The following is a 22,947-nucleotide window of genomic DNA, read 5'->3' as shown; positions in this document are numbered from 1 at the left end:
GCAGGTGGAATCCGCACAAAAACCGCGGTAAATCCACGGTAATTCCGCAGTAAATCCACAGGGCGGTTTACCTGCGGATTTACAAAAACAGGTGCGGAAAAATCCGCAGACATCCCACCTACGTGTGCACATACCCTCAGTGTAAGGGTACGTGTCCACGACCATTCTCTCTGCATCCGAGAAGAAAAAAAACAGTCCGATTATTCTAACCAGAACCTGGACAGAGTTTGGTCACATTGGCATCAGTTTTTGGAGAAAGGGAAGAAGAGAAAAAAAAGTTTTCCCCCTTCTCCATTCTGTCAATCCATGAACACCAGACTGCACTCAGATGTCATCCAAGTGTGGTCCAATGTCTTTCACAGGCTCAGACTGACATTGCTGATTTTGATCCAACACACGTGCACAACTCCATAAAATATCATGGGTAGGAGTGCCGCCCATGTAAACCATGTTGAGAACATGCCCGAGATAACTTGTCGTGTGCTCGAGCCCTAAGCTGGTGTGTTGGTAATTTTGGGGGTAAATTGCTCATTTGAAATAATTTTGTGTGTCTTCATTGATCTTACCAACCACTAGGAACACTTATGTTCCCAAAACGTGGAAATGCTAAGTGTCTTTGCAATTAACATGTTCTTTTCAAGGGCCACATAAGCATTAGGACTTTAGTTATACTAATTTCATTGGCTTTCTTTGCTTTTATTAGGGGCCTCTAAGCTTGAAGGTTTAGTCCTTACTGCTCTGGAATGTGTGATAACCAAGTACTAGCTAGATCCCATGGGTTTTGGATTAAAGAAATTCTACTGCCTTAACTTAAGTGTTGCTTGTAAAAAAACATCCTTGATGTTGCTTGAAGCCTCTAGGCACAAAGAGTTTGCTTGGAGAAGAAAGAAGCGGCCTCTCTACACCCAGTTTCATTGCTCTCCTGTGGGGCTAGATAAACATATTTGCGGAGAAGCTTTAAGTGCTTCTAAATATTTCATCGGATAAGTATCTCGGACAAGCTTCTTCAGCCTGCTACATCTTCATTTTATTTCTAATCAAATAATACACATTATATTGATCGAAAACATCGTGCACAGACGGGTTTCAGACATCCTAATATATTAACAAAAAGCCACAGAAATGGCCAGGTCTGAGGACAAGCATGTCTTCCACCTACAAAATCCAAATGACATCGGAACAGAAGCATGGAAGGCAACAAGAATGGAAAACTGCACATCATTGCATAAGTATATACACAACATTATTCTATTTATCAGAAACTGAAAAGCAAATTCTGAAAAAAAAAAACTATAACAAAGAGGTCTAAAAGATGCATCTTGTAGATCGTACACCCACGCAAACAGGGGACTTCTGTAGTTTTGTACTTTGTAAACTCATGTCATCTACTGTACTTCTAGGGGGTTCTCAAGGAAGATAGGGGTATAACCTTCTGATCGCAGGGGGTCATGACCAACATCAGACCCAAAAACTTGGGCTATGAAGAGCCTTGGATAAATGGAGCAGAGTTTGATCATGCTCACCACTTCATTCATTCTTAATGGGAGCGTCAGAGATTGTGCCATGGTGGTCAGACCCCAGTGATTGGAAAGCTAGCTCCTATATTATTGCTAGTGGGTTATAGTGGATACCTCTTTAATGTATTTCCTTGTTTTGTTTGCTCTTATAGCATGCTATGTAGTTACACATCTCTGTATTTCATGCTCAGAAATTTAACATATCCCATCTTTCATTATGTAATATGACATTATCTGAACAGCCCTGTTGAGGGCAGAGCAAAGTACTGCAGTGCGCAGGCACTGGGCCTCTCTGACCTTTCCGGCGCCTGCGCACTGCAGTACTTTCCTCTGCCCTCAACAGGGCAGAGCAAAGTACGCCTGTGCCGGAGCCGTGGCTGAAGATCAGAAGAGGACGTTTTGGAATGAAGATGGGAGGCGCTGCAGCGGACCAGAGACACCCATCCGACCTGACCAGCAGCGGGACCGCCCCTGGGTGAGTATAATCTAACGTCTTTTTCTCCTCTTTCAGGTAACATCGGGGGCTTATCTACAGCATTACAGAATGCTGTAGATAAGCCCATGATGCCGGTGGGCTTACCTCACCCGCGATTTTCGGGGTGACAGGTTTCCTTTAAGGAGAGTTCACACTAGGCGTTTTTTTCAGCATTTTTTTTTTCCTGCAGCAAAACCTGATCTCTTGGCAGGAAAGAAGCTGCAGAAGAAAAAGGCACGGTTTTCCTTGGGTTTTTCTGCCATTTTTTGCAGCTGTTTTGGCATGCTAAATTTGTCTCTTGTGCCTGCTGATAAAGTTTAGTGTTGAAAAAAAAAAGTCCTATTCCATAGAATCAGGTTTTGGAACAAAGAAAAACGCGGCAAAACCTGTTACCTGCCTTTTTTTTTACCAGGGTTTTTTCACCATCCATTCAAGTCAATGGGTGAAAAACACTGAAAAAACACTGAAATACATGCTCTATCTCCAAAAAAAACATGCAAAGCACAAAATACTGATGATCATAGGCTTTACTGTAAAAAGCAGCTGAAAATTAGCATTAAAAACGCATAAAAAAAGCTGCAAAAAACGCCTAGCGTGAAGTTAGCCTCAAAGACGAACTCCCAGTAATTTTTTTACTGATTGAATGTGTATATACGCATGTATTGCGGTGTGAGGAGTGTATTAATATACTCCCCTACTGCAGCGCTCTCCGGTGTCCCTTTACCGTTCTGCTCCTCCTGGTGACGTCACCACAATTGCGACTAGCCAGCTCCCTCTATGCGTGAGCTGGAAGCCTCTTTTAATCCTTCGCAGGCTCGTGCTGATGTCCCTTAGAGCGACTTCACAGTCACGCCGAGCACATTGTGACCCAGAGAGTCTGCAGAGGGGCGACATCACCGAGAGAGGAGAATTGAGCTGGACACTGGAGAGAGAGCAGCGGCAGGTGAGTATATTAACTCCGTCACTACACCACATCCGAGTGCAGTCCGACGTTTCACATGCACCCATAGACTTGTATGGGTGTTCGTGATACGAATTCCAGAGCCGAATTCATGCCGAATGAGAAAACAATCGCACATCTGCACTACCCCATAGTATAACAGTGGGCCGATTGCTGTCCGATAAAACATTGGATCGCACTCGGCCTTGTTATACTCTCACGTGAGCGAGCCCTTAAACAGATAATAATTCTACAGCTTTTAAAGGGTATCTGTCATCGAAAATGCAGTCCAACCTGCAGGCACTGTGTTATGTAGCCGGGTAGCGGAGTAGATGGGTAGAGAATTTTGTGAGAAAATACTCAGCATAATCTGTGTTTTAATCATTTAATTCTCTACTCTTTCTGGGATTTTTGGTCCAGTCAGTGATCCTTTCAGTGACTGACAGCTATCGCTGTACGCACTACTATACGAAAAAAGCCGTCAGTCACTGACGCAATTTATGTAAGTAGACTTGCAAAGTGCTGTGGAATAAAATTATTATTAGAATATCACTGCAATATACAAGCATGGCAATTTGATGTGAGGGGAACAACAACTTGGACTTCCAGTTCCTGGAGCAGAAAATCAAAACAATCACAGTATTCCCAGCCTATCAGTAACCAAACTGTTACGAGATCAACGATATTGGCTCTTCTGGCTTGTTGACCACAGTAGGGACAATTTTGTCACAGATGTCGCAGCAGTCACACGACAACGTTAAAGCCATAGGAAATGAAAATCATGAAAGGTGGGAGTGGGGGTCATTTTAGTGATCCTCAGTCCTGCTGGGGAGAATATATATTGTTTTCTTTTCCAGAATTCCATGGGCCAAACCATGTAAAGGGAATCTGTCATCAGATTCATGCTGCCTAGACCATGGCAGCATGAATCAGACTCTGGCTACGTAACTGCAGGTTTTACACAAACACCTGACAGGGAAGACAAGTTGGGTCCCCAGTGTCTTCTGAACACTCAGACTCCTTTGACTGACCAGTATCTTCCTATGTTCACCAAAAGATCTTTCAGTCAACTTGATTGAGGTGGGCAGAAGATGGCCGGGATCTGCCTAGGACTAGTCATCCAAGACACATACTGTATAATAATAGGCTTCCCCTGAAAGGCTTCAGAGTTTCAGAGCAAAACAGCAAGAATCTGATAACCGTTATCTGCTATTTTGTGATGCAAATATCCATTTTCTACGTAGAGTCTAGAATACTGTCAGGTCTGTTTTAATTGGCCGGATTCTCACAGTTGTATCTATGAGACTATGTGCCATTGCCTCTCAGCAAAATCCACTGCTGCACTTCAATGCAGCATGCGTCAGCATAAGGTCTCCTCTTATGACCAAGAAACACAGCCAGAAGCTGAAGCTAATAGAAAGAGGACAATGGTGGTCACATTCAGGTCAGCAGGTGGGGCCCATGAAGGGGGAAAGATGGTCCTCACTGTACCAGGAAACTAGTGGCAAGAGGTCATTGCATCATCATCATATACACATTGTTCTTAAGCGCATGAGACAACGCGTCCTCCGTGGGGAGGGACAGGAGTTAATACCCATGTTGCAATAGATACATGGATCAGTGGCATTTATGTGTTGATCAGTTGATAGTGGCAGGGTCACCGGTCAGTGTACCCCACCGATAGGTAGTGCTTCTGTATTCTATCAGAGTGAAGAGAAGATCAGGTAAGCAACATCCACAGCACCTCCTCCCTCTACTAACCTACATTTGCCCAACATTGTCATTTTCGTGTGTGGTTCCACCATTACTCCCCAGCAACATGCCCGCTGCCTTGGGGTCATATTTGATTCGGAGCTTTCATTCACCCCCCACACACACACACACACACATCCGATTACTAGCTCGCTCTTGTCATCTGCATCTCAAAAACATTTCTAGAATTCGACCTTTTCTTACTTTCGACTCTGCAAAAACTCTTACTGTTGCTCTTATTCATTCTCGTCTGGACTATTGTAACTCTCTACTAATCGGCCTCCCTCTTACCAAACTCTCCTCCCTCCAATCTGTCCTGAATGCTGCAGCCAGGATCATATTCCTCACCAACTATTACACCGATGCCTCTACCTTGTTCCAGTCATTATACTGGTTACCCATCCACTCCAGAATTCAATATAAACTTATCACTCTCACCCACAAAGCGCTCCACAGTTCAGCACCACCCTACATCTCCTCCCTCATCTAAGTCTACCACCCTATCCGCGCCCTCTAGCCATATTGTAAGAAATTGGTTCATGCAGCATTACATGAACACCCAGTTTTCAACCAGAATATGTAAAAGTACAGACACAGAGGGCTATTAAATGCATAAAGCGTTTGAGAGCATGATACAAGTATCTTAGTTATGGTGAAAGTTTTAAGTGGGCAACATTGGGTTAGTTAAATAAATGTGATGAGGCAGTAGGCCAGTCTGAAGAAATGCGTTTTAGGGCACGCTCAAATCTGTGGGTATTGGGGATTAATCAAATTATCCTGGGTAGTGCATTCCAAAGAATTGGCGAAGCACGTGAGAAGTCTTGGAAACGGGAGGTTCTGATTATTGAGGATGCTAACCTCAGGTCATTAACAGAACATCAGAACATTGAAAGCAATTGTTACCATCCACCTCTCGTGTCTCCCCTTTTTCCTCATAGATTGTAAGCTTGCGAGCAGGGCCCTCATTCCTCTTGGAATCTGTGGATTTATGTGATTATTGTTATGCTGTAATGTCTTTTATTGTCTGTACAAGTCCCCTCTAAAATGTTAAGTGCTGCGGAATATGTCGGCGCTATAGAAATAAAATTATTATTACTATTATTACCACATACTTACTCTCCTTCTATCCCTGCGCTAGTGTTAAGTATTGAAGCTGGGCTGACACCTCTGCAGGAGTCAGAAGAGGCATCATTGTTTATCAGGTGTCAGTCTGACTCCCAACCCCATCACTTACATAGTAAGGTAAGAAGGGACTGCAATCCTGAGGATATGGAATCACGGATCAGTGCATAGCTGGTCTAGGGTAGGCGTGCTGTGGTGATACCTCTCTTACAGAGGTGTCAGACCAATCCAAATGCCTAGCATAGCAGTAAAGAGAGTCTGGTGTATGGATGTGGATCACATGATCAGTGCAATGCTGTGCTAAGGCAGGCAGAAGGAGGGGCAATCCATGTTAGGCAGGATGGTCCATCTGGGGACTCATCTGCTCCCCAGTGAGCCAGCCCTGCCTGCATCATTATTTCAGCGTTCTTGGAAAGGATTGGAAACACAAGTTAGGCTTCTAAATAAAACCTACAGTATGTGACGCCAATCAAGCAGAAGACAACAGGGTCAAATTGAGCAGGAAGTTATATAAAAATCTGGCTATTGGATCGCATGTAATGTACTGTACAGTTACAAGCTGTTTTACATTATGCTTTAATGCATTCTGTACAGGCTTGTTTTACTGCAAATCATAACTCTCCCCTGAACGCGTACTGCAAGACACTAAAAGCCAACCACATCATCTCTACTCCCGTTCTGCCTGTATGGAGATACATTTCAGAAACTGGTTTGCAGAAATTAAAATCATTCATTTCTGTACCCATGTACAAATATCATACTCACCTACGTCTCTTTAGTTCCCAGGTTAAAATTAACAAAATTACATCAACCATGCATTCAGTTTACAGTCATTTAGGTCCAACTGCAAGGACCTTCACGATCTTCAGAATGAAGAAGCCTAGACACTAGTTAAAGGGTTTGTCCACTACATTAGAGTGAACCTGACAGGTCCAGATTCCCTGTGTAAATTAAAGCAGATCATGTTAGGTGACTTTTTCAGTTATTGGGGTGAGTTGCAGTACACCGCAGTCACGACTGTTCTCCAATCATGTTCACTCTTCAGTGGATTGATGTCCTGCTCATCACATTCGCGGGCTAAGAAGGACATCAATCAACTGAACAGTGAACATGATTAGATAATAGTGCTTTGCCCCGATGACTAGAAAGGAGTAGCTGCAGCCCGATTATACTATTGTTTTCTCCAGTCATCGATGACTGCTACCTGTGATAATTAACATCCATGAGCCTATCACCCTTAGCATGCTCAGCTTTCAGTCACATAGGGAAATTGGACCTGGCCAGTTGGGAATACATCTTGAAAGGGAAGTCCCCATATCTTACATTTATGGCATGTCCACAGGATATGCCATAAATCTACCAATGGGATCGGAGTTTTCCTCCAGAATGGGGCACTGACACGTGCCATGTGTCAGTGGAAATATGATCCGAATTCTCATACAAATGCATGAGCAATACGAGCACTTCTACTGCCAGCAAAGTGGAAGACTGGTGGGGAACCCCAGTAGCAGTAAGGAACAGTGGCAGGGCTGCCATAGGTACAGTATGTGGCTATTTTTTTTATGTTAACACCAATATGGGCTTAGTAAGTTGTGAGTGCGCATGAGAGAGGCCCATCAGTCAATGGGAGTGGGGGGGAGATGCCGCCGGAGCTGGCCTCAAACTAGATAAGAGACACATAGACCCCAACTGGCTTTTCAAAGTGTGTGGGTTTTTTTTTCTGAAATGCCACAGCGTCTCAGAGTAAAACATAAATGATTGCAAGTAAAAAGCCAGTGTTTGTTTCATGGTTTGGGCAGCACAAATCAGATGACAAGTTCCCTTTAAAATGTTTTGACCCCCAGCCTTTCAAGTTAGGTGACATGGTGAGCAAAATGAGAACTCAATACTGGCCCAACAATTATGTCAAATTAATGGATTTTTACTTTATTTACCACACCGTTGTTAAAGGAGTATTCCCATCTCCAAGATCCTATCCCATTATGTAGTGTAGTAGTAATAATAATAATAGCAAATTCTTCCAATTAGAAATGTAGTATATGTCTCTTACCTCATGTGCAGGCATTGCAGGACCTTAGGTATCCACTGATTAGTGACAGTTAGCTAGTTGCTAGTGGTTTTAACCATGGCTACCTAAGGTCCTGCAATGCCATGCACATGAAGACAGACACACAGCAAATCAGAAAAACTATACTACATTTCTAATTGGAGGTATTTGCTAATAATATTATTACTACTACTCTACATAGTGGGATAGGTTCTTGGAGATGGGAATACTCCTTTAATTCCTGGATGCTTATCACTGTCAACCTGACGTTGACCTTGTATTCTATCTTACTGGGTACTTGAGATCTAGGGATTGTTGAGTATTCAGTAGATGCTATATTAGAATGGGGCGTTCTACAGGTAAATAATTCATGTAATATTGCGTCAGTTTAGACCACTTTTCCTCTAAAAAATTATGCACATAAAATAGGAATGAAAGAAGAGCCTTTTTGTCTTTGTGATTACAGAATATATTTTATTGATGCTCTGGTGGGAAGAAGCAACCATAATAAATCAAAAGAAAATGCTCTTCCAATGTTGACTTAAATTGCTTCCTGATTAAAGGTTACGCCAAGAAGCTCCTCGGTAGGTTTTAATGAATCGAGATATTCTATACAACTTTCAGTTTGCTTGCTTTTTTATACAAGATGAAAGACCTCAGACAGACAGTAATCTTTGTTGTAGAATAGAACCAGCAGCATAACGCTGATCTCATCTAATACATCAGGTTCCCAGATTCCAACGAGAACTTCTTGTGCATAATGGATTGCTATAGACTAACAGAACTGTTTAACAGAAGGAAGTATTGGCTAAAATGTCGCAGGGTACGTTAATTTTAACAGTTCCATTTTTGCCTCTTAAATATATTAAAGCGGATGCCCACTAAAACATACATCATCTATCCACGGTCTAGGTGATATTAATGATCATTGGGGTTATGAATGCTGGGAATCTGGGGGCCCCCTGTTTTTTGGAACTGCTGCACAGCCCTATTCTCTTGAGTGGGTCTGTGCTGTCACGCCAGGCAGTACCTAGATTGATGCATCACTGTGTACCCCAAGGGTCCTAACCATTACAGATGCTGATGTCATATGTATTGTTTGGACAACCATACCTTATTAAGTAAGCAAGTGACATACTACTTACAGGGACGTAGCGACCGCGGTCACACAGGCTGCAACGAAGACCAGGCCTTCGCAGAAAAGGAGCCAGTCAACGTCAGCGCCTATTTCAGCTGGGTGTGCATCCAAAGACGCACATTCAGGTGAAATGTACTGCGGCCCAGAGACCTGATGGCTCTCTGCACTGCAATACACACAAACAGCCAATCAGAGGCCAGCAGCTGACATCATGCTCATCATGAGCATCGCATGGCAGTGACGTCATGTTTCGCTCATGGTTGGCTCTTCCAAGTCAGCTTCCGGCTATAGAAGAGGACACTGCACATTGTGGAGTGGGAATGGAGGAAGAAAAGGAAAAAATATATATATCGTATACGTGTGTTGAAAAAGAGTGGCAGAATGGACATTACACCAGGAAGGGGCAAAGGATGGAGGATCAAATAAGGGACATTACTACTGAAAGGGGCTCAGGGTGGGGGACATTACACAAGGAAGGGGCCCATGATGGGAGACATTATACTAGGATGAGGACCAGGATGAGGGACCTTATTACAGAAAGAAGCCAGGACAGGGCTCAGTGTTATAGGAAGGTGGCTGAATGGGGACATCATTACATGGAGGGTGAATACATATGTCTTTATAGGATCTAGAACACTACAGGGGTTCATACATCTGACCAACATGGAAGTGTAGGTCCAGGTCCAAATTTTGTACTGAGGCCCATGGGACTCTAGATACGCCACTAAATACCTACATTATTAATAGTACAAAGAAGAAATCAAAATGTATCTATCCTAAAATGTTATCAATAAAAACATGAGCTTGCCACGCAAAAAAACCAAACCCAAATATATCTCCATTGTTCTAAAACTGTACAAACTGTTTTAACATACAGTGCAGACCAAAAGTTTGGACACACCTCATTTAAAGATTTTTCTGAATTTTCATGACTATGAAAATTGTACATTCACACTGAAAGCATCATAACTATGAATTAACACACGTGGAATTATATACTTAACCAAAAAAGTGTGAAACAACTGAAAATATGTCTTATATTCTAGGTTCTTCAAAGTAGCCACCTTTTGCTTTGATGACTGCTTTGCACACTCTTGGCATTCTCTTGATGAGAATGGGAGCAGTACGGTGGCTCAGTGGTTAGCACCGCAGCCCTGCAGCGCTGGCTCCTTGAGTCCTGGGTTCTAATCCCACCCATGACAACATCTGCAAAGAGTTTGTATGTTCTCTCCGTGTTTGCGTGGGTTTCCTCCGGGTACTCCTGTTTCCTCCCACATTCCAAAGACATACTGATAGAGAATTTAGATTGTGAGCCCCATTGGGGACAGCGATGATAATGTGTGCAAACTGCGCTGCGGAATATGTTAGCGCTATACAAAAATAAAGATTTTTTTTTTATGAGCTTCAAGAGGTAGTCACCGGGAATGGTTTTCAATTTCACAGGTGTGCCCTGTCAGGTTTAATAAATGGGATTTCCTGCCCTATAAATGGTGTTGGGACCATCAGTTGTGTTGTGCAGAAGTCTGGTGGTGGCAGGGCCGGCGTCAGCACCCGGCACACCGGGCAAATGCTGGGGCCCTGAGGAGAGGGGGGGGCCCACTCATGCTGTCATAGATACAGCTGGGAGAGCAGAGCAGGAGATAACATGCTCTCTCCCCCCACAAAGTCACTGCTGGCTGCGTTCTCTTAACCCCTATGTGCCAGCTCTGACACAAGCATCTTCTCACTCAGTCAGTGCAGCCAGGCAGGCACACATAGGGATTAACAGAAGGCAGCCAGTGTGACTGTTTGTGGGCGGAGAGAGCACTTCTCTGCTCTCCCCCCTGGGTGGCTGCAGACAGTGCTGAAGTTTATCAGGCAGATTCCGAGGAGCTCTGTCCTACCCGTGCCCCAGTGAGTGCAAAGGTATCCAGCAGTGGTTGCAGTTGTGGCTCAGTCTGCTGCTGTCTGTCTCCGCTGCCTAAAAATGTGGGTGATGTCTGGAGTAGCAGCTGGTGGGGTGCAGCCTGTAGCCGCCCAGCTCACCCAGAATACATGCATGCTGCACCAAACCTGCACCAGTGGGGTAGGAAGAAGCTTAACCCCTTCCCATCTGTATGAAGGTTATTGCTAAACCTTAAAGATAACAATCCGACCCGCATAAATGGGGTTAACCAGATGCCAGGAGGAAGGGGAGCTGCTGCCATGGATAACACTGAGCTGTGGGCTGTACGTTGGGGCCCCGTGGCCCCAGGCTGGTGACTGGAGGGACTCTGCCCAGTGCCGGCATGTGGGTGATTTCTGCTCTGGAGTCTCAGCTTCTCTCCTCCAGGTCACACTGTGCAGTCACAGCAACATTGGTTGTCTCTGTCCAGGTCCCAGCAGCTACCACTGCTCCCACCACGGACATGGCATCACTTAACCCTTCCCCTGCAGCCACCGGCAACAAATCCACATTATTCCTTGATTAAATCAGGTTCCAACCCAATAGAGGAGCAGACATTTCCTGCTGCCATTAGGGTCCGGGAGGGGGTGACATTGGCTGCCCTGCTACTCTGTAGTGGGGGGTGACAAGTGTAACATGGGGTAACGATGAAGGAGAAATGCACAGGATAATAGTGAGCGCGACAGAGGGCAGTGTATGGTATGGAGCAGTCAGGGGGTGGGCTGCAGGATCCCCCCATACTGTACATGACTGCTCGGGACAGGGAGGCGTTTAATGAGCTTCTAATGACGGGGCACTAATTGGGTCATTAGGGTTTGTCGAAAGGATTCAGCATCAGGTCCCTCATTAATGCCCGAGCCGCCTGTTACTTTGTAGCACAGATCTGTTGGGGCCACAAAACCAAACAACGTTGTTTATGTAGAAAAGTCTTTGTTTCATAGAAAAACTCAAAACAGAAAAGCACCTCTCCTGTATATATACACTGCACAGCACCTTTCCTCCTGTATATATACACTGCAGAATCTACAATAGCTGTCACTCATGTAAGAAGTGAAATCTGGCATTGTACTATACATTTCTCTGCCGTATCTGTGCATCATAAATCGGGGTATGTGTTAAAGGGGGGGCCCACAGACTCTTTCGCCCGGGGCCCTCGAAAACCTGGAGCCGGCCCTGTCTGGTGGATACACAGCTGATAGTCCTACTGAATAGACTGTTAGAATTTGTATTATGGCAAGAAAAAAGCAGCTAAGTAAAGAAAAATGAGTGGCCATCATTACTTTAAGAAATCAAGGTCAGTCAGTCCGAAAAAATGGGCAAACTTTGAAAGTGTCCCCAAGTGCAGTGGCAAAAACCATCAAGCGCTACAAAGAAATTGGATCACATGAGGACCGCCCCAGGAAAGGAAGACCAAGAGTCACCTCTGTTTCTGAGGATAAGTTAATCCGAGTCACCAGCCTCAGAAATCGCAGGTTAACAGCAGCTCAGATTAGAGACCAGATCAATGCCACACAGAGTTCTAGCAGCAGACACATCTCTACAACAACTGTTAAGAGGAGACTTTGTGCAGCAGGCCTTCATGGTAAAATAGCTGCTAGGAAACCACTGCTAGAGACAGGCAACAAGCAGAAGGGACTTGTTTGGGCTAAGGAACACAAGGAATGGACATTATACCAGTGGAAATCAATGCTTTGGTCTGATGAGTCCAAATTTGAGATCTTTGGTTCCAACCACAGTGTCTTTGTGCGACGCAGAAACAGGGATTTTTGTGTTACTCACCGTAAAATCCTTTTCTCCGAGTCGTTCATTGGGGGACACAGGACTGTGGGTGTATGCTACTGCCGCCAGGAGGCTGACACTAAGTAGGTATAAAAAAAAAAAAAAAAAGTTAGCTCCTCCTCCATAGTATACACCTTGCCACTGGCCCTGACAGCTCCAGTTTGGTGCACAAGCAGTAGGAGATAGAGAAAACAAAACAGCATTAGAGCAAAGACAACATGTCTAGAATAATACTATAGTCTGAACAACCCCATAGACAAATAAAATGAATAGGGAGGGAGCTGTGTCCCCCAATGAACGACTCGGAGAAAAGGATTTTACGGTGAGTAACACAAAAATCCCTGTTTCTCCATCGTCTCATTGGGGGACACAGGACTGTGGGATGTCCCAAAGCAGTCCCAGGGTGGGAAGAAGACTCACTGGAAGAAAACCCTTAGGCACTTACCGCCTATAGGTGTGATACCGCAGCCTGAAGAATTTTCCTTCCCAAACTTGCATCAGCAGAGGCCTGAGTGTGGATATTATAATGTTTAGAGAAAGTGTGCAGGCTGGACCAAGTGGCCGCTTTGCAAACCTGCTCTGCTGAAGCTTGGTGCCGAAGCGCCCAGGAAGCCCCTACCGCCCGAGTAGAGTGTGCCCTGATCCCAGCCGGGATGGCTGCACCCTTGATACGGTAGGCCTCCTGAATAGTGGTTCTTATCCATCTGGCTAAGGTCGATCTAGAGGCTGCGAGTCCCTTTTTATGACCCGCAGGAAGAACGAACAGAACATCCGTCTTTCGAAAAGAAGCCGTCCGAGAAACGTATCTTCTCAGAGCTCTCACCAAATCTAGAGTATGGAGAGCTTTTTCCACCCGGTGTGTAGGCGCAGGACAAAAAGAAGGCAAGACAATGTCCTCATTAATGTGGAATGAGGAGACTACTTTTGGCAAAAAGGAAGGTGCTGGTCTCAGCACCTCCTTATCCTGATGAAATTGTAGAAACGGCGCCTGACAGGACAAGGCCGCTAATTCCGATACCCGCCTAATGGATGTTATAGCTACCAGAAACAAAACCTTCCAAGAAAGGTACCTTAAAGGAATATCTTGGAGGGGCTCAAATGGAGGTTCCTGAAGAACACTCAAGACCAAATTAAGGTCCCAAGCTTCTATCGGAGCTTTGTAAGGAGGGACTATATGAGAGACTCCCTGCAAAAAAGTTTTTACTTGCAGATTGGTAGCGATCCTGCGCTGGAAAAGAACCGATAAGGCGGATATTTGCCTCCTAAGAGTATTTGGAGCGAGACCTGAGTCTAGACCAGATTGGAGAAAAGCTAGGACATTAGGAATGGAAAACCGAAGGAGGAAGACCCTTCTTCCTGCACCATGAGAGAAAGACTTTCCAGGTGTGGTGGTAAATGCGTGCTGAAGCTGTCTTTCGAGCATTAACCATAGTTGAGGCTACTTTCTGAGGAAAAACCGGCCTGGGTCAGAATCCAAGATTCAACGGCCAAGCCGTCAAACGCAGGGCCTCTAAGTTCTGGTGGAATATCGGCCCCTGCGACAGAAGATCTGGCTGCATTGGTAGCTGCCAAGGAACCCCGACGATCAGCTGAACTAGGTCTGCGTACCATGACCTCCAAGGCCAATCTGGGGCGACTAGAATTGTCGGAACTCCCTCTAACTTGATCTTCCTGACGACCTTTGGAAGCAGCGCCAGAGGGGGAAACAGATATGGAAGACGAAATTGGTTCCAAGATAGGACTAGTGCGTCTACGGCAATTGCTCCTGGATCTCGAAACCGTGCAACGAACCTGGGTACTTTGGTATTCGACCCGGTGGCCATTAGATCCACGTCCGGGATTCCCCAGCGTAGACATATCTGCCGAAAAACATCGGGGTGAAGAGACCATTCCCTGGGCGCAAGACCCTGTCGGCTCAGAAAGTCCGCTGCCCAGTTCTCCTTGCCCGGGATGTAAACTGCCGAGATCACAGAGTGATTGTTCTCGGCCCAGCGGAGGACTTGTCCTACCTCGCGCATGGCTGATCTGCTGCAAGTGCCCCCCTGATTTACGTAGGCCACGGCCGTGGCAGTCCGATTGGATCCGCACCGGGCGACCCGCCAGAAGATGGTGAAAGTGCTGCAAAGCCAGCCAAATTGCCCTTATTTCCAACAGATTGATTGGAAGGGTTGATTCCCTTGGGGACCAACGACCCTGAGCCGTGTGCTGGAGAAATACTGCTCCCCAACCGAGAAGGCTGGCGTCCGTAGTGACTACCAGCCAATGAACTGGAGGAAAGGCTTTCCCCTGAAGTAGGGAGGAACTCCTCATCCTTAATAGACGACCCATTAGGAAGAGACAGCAACGTACTAGAGGCCAAACGGGATACGGGAGGATCCACTGAAGGGGATTCTGCCCACTTTTTACAAAGCTCTGGAGCGAACGGATACCTTGCACCTAGGGCCTTCTGGCCTAAGAAACGTTTATCCGGTCGCTCCATGTGACGTTGGACTAAATCCTCAAACTCAGGATGAGTAGAAAACACCTTATGAGGTTGCTTGAATTTCTTAAAGGACACCTTATGACCAGAAGGTAAGGTGGCCACATCCTCTACTCCCAAAGTCTGGTTAACGGCCTCAATGAGACTGTCAACAGATTCCTGATAACCAGGAGCTTCTAAATCAAAAGACCCCTCTGAGTCATAGTCCGAACCGTGCTCACTCAATTCCGCAGGAGAGGGAGATCGAGAGACGGGATTCAAAGATGCTGATGCACCTGACGGACCGGGAGACGCTGTGTGGGATCGTTTCCCCTGTGTCTGCCTAGAGGGAGTACGGCCCCTGCAGGCTGGAGGATCCTGAAAATCGGAGGATCTTTCCAAAACAGGCGGATGAATGTCCCTGACAGGGGCTTGAAGGGACTCAACCGCCTTTGTTAGAGACGCCATAGACTGCGTTAATGATATGACCCACTCAGGGGGAGACACTGCCGACCCAGGTACAGGCACACCCGGCAGGATAGCCGGCGGGGAAGCAGACAGGGTAGCAGACGGGGGCTCCTGCACACGCTCGGAATCACAAGCCTCACAGAAATGGTTACTTTGCGCATGCGGAAAAGTAGACTGACAGGTAATGCATGAGGTATACAGAACTGAGTGAGTCTTAGTCTTTCTAGACATGACTCTATTGCTGCTGCTGCTGCTATGCTCCGTATCTCCTTATGAGCTACTAGGTCTAGAACAAATACTGCTGTCAGGCTGAGGGAAGTAGCACTTACCCCAGTCCTGTGTCCCCGTATGCTCTCAAACACTGAACCATGTCTCCTGTGCAAACCACACATATAAACTAATTCACAGGGCGGATGCCTGAAAAAAGTGGGAGGAGTTACCGCACATGGACCCGGTTTAGGCCGAAGCAGGGATCTAGATTTTACTCTTTCCCCTGCTCTCCCGGGAAAGCTGGGTGCTCGAAACAGGAAGTAAACCGTCGCCATGGAGGCGGGACTTCCCCCAGACTACAAGACCCATAATGCCACAGGCTGTACAGAGAAAACAGGAAGCCGCCGAAAAAGGGGCGGGACTTCCGCCCATGCTCAGACTACAAGATCCATAATGCCTCAGCGAACAGGAAACCGCCTAAAAAAGGGGCGGGACTTCCGCCCATGCCTCTGCTGAAGCTTGCTTGTGGGGAAAAAACGCTGGAAACCAGCACAGCGCCGGATATAGTCGCCAGCAGAACGCGCGATGAAGCAGGAGCCCCCCCCCCTGTGCAGCCCTCTGACAGCGCATAAGGTTAGACATAAAAAAATCCACATATAAATACATATATACATATATAAATATTAAAAGACGGTGCAGGCACCCTAACTCCTTACACCCTTCAGAAGGCGAGGAGAGGGACCGTCTGCCTCCTTTAAACACCGTAGTCGTGCATTGGTGATGAAGTGGAGGCTGCACGGACAAGGAATGAATGCCTGTACAACCTAGGGTTCCGTTACCTCAGGGTGGTCAGGTTCTTAGTCCGGCAAAAAAATCCCACGTCGCGGGAGAGGATACGTGGAGGCGACACTCCACGTGCTCGCCCGTTGTTGGTTTGGGGAGATCGGACCCCTTCAAAAGGGTCCGCCGCCCCTGTCTTATCTTCAGAGAAAAAAGCATCTGGGAAAACCCAGAGATGTGCCTCCTACGGACACTAAGCATAAACTGGAGCTGTCAGGGCCAGTGGCAAGGTGTATACTATGGAGGAGGAGCTAACTTTTTTTTTTTTTATACCTACTTAGTGTCAGCCTCCTGGCGGCAGTAGCATACACCCACAGTCCTGTGTCCCCCAATGAGACGATGGAGAAAAGGTGAACGGATGGACTCTACATGCCTGGTTTCCACAGTGAAGCATGGAGGAGGAGGTGTGATGGTGTGGGGGTGCTTTGCTAGTGACACTGTTGGTGATTTATTCAAAATTGAAGGCATACTGAACCAGCATGGCTACCACAGTATCTTGCAGTGGCATACTATTCCATCCAGTTTGCGTTTAGTTGGGCCATCATTTATTTTTCAACAGGACAATGACCCCAAACACACCTCCAGGCTGTGTAAGGGCTATTTGACCAAGAAGGAGAGTGATGGGGTGCTACGCCAGATGACCTGGCCTCCACAGTCACCAGACCTGAACCCAATCGAGATGGTTTGGGGTGAGCTGGACCGCAGAGTGAAGGCAAAAGGGCCAACAAGTGCTAAGCATCTCTGGGAACTCCTTCAAGATTGTTGGAAGACCATTTCCGGTGACTACCTCTTGAAGCTCATCAAGAGAATGCCAAGAGTGTGCAAAGCAGTCATCAAAGCAAAAAGTGGCTACTTTGAAGAACCTAGAATATAAGACATATTTTCAGTTGTTTCACATTTTTGTTGTTAAGTATATAATTCAACGTGTTAATTCATAGTTTTGATACCTTCAGTGTGAATGTACAATTTTCATAGTCATGAAAATACAGAAAAATCTTTAAATGAGAAGGTGTGTCCAAACTTTTGGTCTGTATAGGCATTGTATACTATGTTGCCAGGTATTTTACACCTGCAAAATAAATTTTAGCCCTTAAATGCCCCCTTTAAATAATCCTAATACAACATTAAATAGAAATATACACGCCGATCTGCTACTATGAATGCTAGTTAAGCATGCTACTAAGCTTACGGAAATGGCGCTGGTTTTGCATCATTCTTTTTTGTAAATAGCTCTTTGTTAATGTAGTAATCTAAGAACCATTATAATAAATTGAGTTGTAATCACTTCATCAGGCATTAGTCTGCGTGTTTAACCTACAATATGGTTATACCTTTAAACAGAACTGTGTGGCGGAGTGACAAAAGTGCAATCTGGGCATTAATTATTCTCTCGATTTGCATGCTATCCAACACTTAACAGCATAAAGCGTAATGGGGAATTGGCACTGTTACAAACAAGGCAGCTGTTTTATACTTCTGGAGTTTCAAAGGGACAGCATGCACATAAATTCATTCTCTCTTAAAATTGCAGAGAGCTGCTGGGGTGATCAATTCCCGCAAGCGCCCCTCCATGCTATCATTTCACAGCGATAGCTGGCTTCTTCTCATAACAGCAGTATTATTCACATCTGTGTCAGAGACATTGAACAGACAAGAAGGAAACCTCCTCAGAGCTTCCACTGCTTTCTTGGGGTCTAATAAAACCCCACAATTTGTCACTGCCACTGGACAGCTACATGGAAACACATCATCGACAAAGCAAACCAAGTGCACACTCAAGTGTTTCGTTTCCACTGGGAGCAAGAAATGAGAAAGGTTATAGGCCCCTCCATAGTTATCAATGTCTGAAGAGTAAAAATAAGGGAAATGGAAAATTCAGCATCCTTCATCTAATATATATGGAGGCCTTTAGTGTAATGGGAATCTGATGAAGTAAGCCAAACCTGCCTATTTCAGCAGGACCAGATGACCATCTGATGTCAGGGGTCTGCCTAGTTTCCCTCCAACAGATGATATGGGCAGTTGGAATTTCAATGCCCAATCCTTTTGTCTTCAGGGAAGATAAGCCGCTGCCAGAGATATTTGGCAGCACTTTTCTCATCTGAACACACGGATGCTCGGGTGACGACTGATGTACGTTGGGGAGTCGGAAGAGATGTCTGGCCAGCTTGTGTCCAAAGTGGAGAGGTGTATGTGTTAACAGCAGCAAGAAGTCATTGCACATAGTCCATTTCACCAATGATCAGTACCATGCAGCTGTGTCTGGTATTGCTGCTTAGCGAGCATCTTGTTGAGGAACCATCCAGCACCCAAAAGGTATATTATAAATCGATGTTAAAAAGTATCATCTTGTGAAAAAGATGCCTTTATCAATATGGATTTGAAACAAATAACTGTTGATCCTTTTAGCCATTCGGGTGCTGGATATCATCTCACCAAGATACTAGTTTGTTCACCTGCAAACTTGATCCGTGGGCCCACCCCCATTCTATGGGGCCGTGCACATATTTGATTTATTTACTCCAACAGAATCCGACTAAGGGTGGTTTCACATTTGCGTTTTTGTCTGCAGCGTTTTTTTCAAAAAAACGCATGCGTTTTTTTTCCCTATATTTAACATTGAAAACGCATGCGTTTTTTTGTGTACGCGTTTGGTCGCGTTTTTTGACGCATGCGTTTTTTTTACTGCATGCGTTCATTTTCTGAAATGCTACTTGTAGTATTTTTAGAAGCGTTTTTTGGACCAAAAAAAAAACGCATGCGTTTTCATGCGTTTTTTTGGGGTCAAAAAATACATTGGAGTCAATGGGGACGCATGCGTTTTTTGATGCATGCGTTTTTTGCGGTAAAAAACGCATGCGTTTTTTTACTAAAAAACTAGAAAACACACTGATATGCCACCCCCCAGCATAAAGGTGATAAAGGGAACCTAACCCTACCCCTAACCCTACCCCTGACCCTAAGAGATCCTAACCCTAACCCTACCCCTAACCCTACCCCTAACCCTAAGGGATCCTAACCCTACCCCCTAATCCTACCCCTAACCCTACCCCTAACCCTAAGGGATCCTAACCCTAACCCTACCCCTAACCCTACCCCTAACCCTACCCCTAACCCTAAGGGATCCTAACCCTAACCCTTTTATGGTTAGGGTTAGGGGTAGGGGTAGGGTTAGGGTTAGGATCCCTTAGGGTTAGGGGTAGGGTTAGGAGTAGGGTTAGGGGTAGGATCCCTTTAGGGTTAGGGTTATGATCCCTACCCCTAACCCTACCCCTAACCCTAACCATTTCTGTTTATAGTGGGTTTTTTACTTTATTTTGATGATTGGCAGTTGTCACACATTTTTCTGCATGCGTTTAAAAAACGCAAACGCATGAAAAAACGCATGTAAACGCGGTAAAACGCCGCGTTTTTTTCACCACATGCAAAAACGCATGCGTCAAAAAAACGCAGCGTTTACACGAGTTTACATGCGTTTTTTCACCATGCGTTTTTTTGCGTTTTTTACCGCAAAAACGCACCCGAAAAAACGCCAATGTGAAACCAGCCTAAGAAAAATAAATCGCTGATTGCTAGAGTTTGATCTGATATTCGGATCACACTCAGCCATGCAAGTCAATGAATCCATACAAACTATCAGACTGCACTCGAATGACATCTGAGTGTAGTCTGATTTCCTTGGACTGACAGAATGGAGAAGATGGAGGCATTTTTTTCTCCATCTTCTCATCCGATAGAATCGGAGCACACTATGCTCACACTCTGATCAGACTCCAAGTTTGGGCAGAGTTTGATTTGAATAATTGACCCGACTCGCTCGGTTGAGAGCATATACGCTCTTCTGTATCTGCTTCAGGTTGTACATTGCTCCTATTCACTTGAGTTCTGTTGATCGTTTTGGTCCCCAGGGATCATATCGCATTGAACCTGCACACATTTCAATACTTCAAAGAGGGACATTAATTAAAGCCCTTCCACTGCGAATACCAACTTTTAGATTGGGTCTGCACCTCATCTCTTTGTTGCTTTAATTGTGGGAGTTTTCTGCCAAAATCATGACTGCTGGCAGAGTAAGGACATTGTGTCTTGTATACCACCAATTCAATAGAAATACACGATTATTTTTCTTCCCTGCAGAATACTATAAATTATGTTTATTATGTATACATCTATTAAGAAAAAACACCCTTCCTGGAATCACACTGGGATATAGCAAAATCTTTCCTGTGTCCTGAAAAGCCCCAGAAAATATAACTTAATACACAGAAAGAGCATTGCTGGAAGACTAATGTTCCCTGTACGACTAATGTTCTCCACTGGTCTAATGATTTCACCATTTTAGAAAGTATTACTTGGGATTAAAGTAACAAAATAAAATCAGCAACATATCAATAATTCAAGTGCTGTGTTTGGTGCTTGCTCACTATCAATTATACTCCTCGCAATTGGGAATCAATGGAACCATCATAGATCACTTAGAGTCATCAGATGGCCAGCAAGTAAGGCGATACCCAAGAGCATCAGAATACAATGAAACAATGGATAATTGGGTACTATTCCTTTCCGTCTATTATTTTAGCTATACAAAAGCTTGGGTTTTAGGCTATAAATATACTTTGGTATCCTGTATAATAATGGAGGGCCTCTCATAAGGTACAGAGATATATTACAGCAATAAGGTCACGAACATTACATTGAAGCTCATCTCAAAAACAGCAGTACCAATACCAAAAAAAAAAATTTTTTTTTTCTTTTTTTGAGCCCAAAGTTGAAGATTTTGGATTCAATTTTCCTCATTTTATTCAACAGCCCCATAAGGAATTCCCATTTTTCAGGAATTTAGACATCCCCCCAATGGGGTCAAGAACATCAAACCAAACCGGCCTTAAAAAAAAAAATCATCTCTTTCAAAGCTGAAGTTCAAGGAGGTCATGAGGAGACTACGTGGGACCCACTAATTGCAGCCTTCAGATGCCTGTCCGGCTCGAGGTCACCGTACAAGCAAATGTGGTCGTTTTTAACGTTACTTGTGGTTATGAAAGGGTCAACAGCTACCAATGCTTCTTAGAAACTGGTTACAAAGCGAAAACTTTTTGGAAATAATTAAATAAATTTCCCTAAACTCCCAAGCAAAACTATGCGAGAATTATTATCGGACCTGTGAAGTGAAAAGCTGTAGGACAGCTTGGAAATACGTCACCTAAAAATCTGCCAGGTTAGTGCGGAGTGACAAAGGAATAGAGAAAAGGCAAATATTTGGACAATTAACCTTAAAGATAAGTTATTACATTACCTTGCAACCTTACAGCTGGACTCTATCAGATCATTCTCGATATCCAGGAGGCTTGGAGGAAGGCTGAATTCCATGGGAGAGGTCAGCCTCTTGAGGCGAAGTAATCCTATGCAGAATTTGGCACCCATCTCTTCAAGCTCCTTTGTCCCAATCTGCAAACCCTAGAGCAAAAAGCAATGTGTTTCGCTTCAACTACATGAAAACAGATAATCTGTAACAGCTAATAAATCACTTCTTATACTATTGATCTAGCAACTTAGATACAGCTTACCACCAAATTAAAAAGCGAAAAACAATTAGAGGAAGATTCCAGCCAAATCCATGATGTCATGGTTTAAAGATCTCCTTCAACCCAGAGAATTCACTCCAATTCATGAAACTCCTAAAAACATATGAAGGTCATTTCTAGAGCTCCATGTTCGGGATAGGTTTACAATATCACACGTAAAACTGGCGACACACTTCAGACGGCAGTCAACCAGTTTGTCAGAAAGCTATTGCTCCTAGTGCACCATAGGACTGGAAAGTGTTCTCTATGGGGAGAGGGGAGTAAACTTCTGCCAGACACATCGGAAATATAACATGCCCAAACAGCAGCTAAAATGTGGGGGACAGATAATACGCCGAATACACATTAGATGGTCAGTCTAGCCAAAATTGGTAGTTGGGCAGACATATTTAATGTGGAAGACCACCTTTAGACTGGACTTGTGACCAACTTCTAAAAGAGATCATACTGGCCCTTATTCAGCATTGCATTTGCACCTGTTTTCTGTCCAGTTGTGCTTTATTTGGGTTTCACCCAATTCATTGTTCTATTTGCACCTTCCTGCGGTCGGAGTCTATTCCACATGTTTTAGTCAGATTCATCAATTGCGATTTTTAACCCCTTTCCAACCTTAGACGTAAAGTTACGGTACGTTTAAGGTCACCTCCCCGTTTGCTGCAGGCTCCAGCTGCAACTTTTCCAGCACATGTCAGATG

At 44.8% G+C, this 22,947-nt stretch overlaps 1 protein-coding gene across 2 annotated transcripts in view; it reads right to left on the bottom strand.

The window, feature by feature from the left end:
- AGTPBP1 (ATP/GTP binding carboxypeptidase 1) overlaps positions 1–22,947 on the bottom strand; it is a 223,276-nt gene that overhangs the window by 4,150 nt on the left and 196,179 nt on the right. For both annotated transcript variants that reach the window (XM_069762493.1, XM_069762500.1), the window contains one exon: positions 21,964–22,124. In XM_069762493.1, the coding sequence (XP_069618594.1) occupies positions 21,964–22,124 (161 nt within the window). The remainder of the gene's footprint in view (positions 1–21,963; positions 22,125–22,947) is intronic.

The sequence above is a fragment of the Ranitomeya imitator genome, chromosome 1 (genome assembly GCF_032444005.1).
Source record: "Ranitomeya imitator isolate aRanImi1 chromosome 1, aRanImi1.pri, whole genome shotgun sequence".
Classification (NCBI taxonomy): domain Eukaryota; kingdom Metazoa; phylum Chordata; class Amphibia; order Anura; family Dendrobatidae; genus Ranitomeya; species Ranitomeya imitator.
The sequence above is the reverse complement of the archived record's forward strand: the minus strand, read 5'-3'. Positions and strand labels throughout refer to the sequence as shown.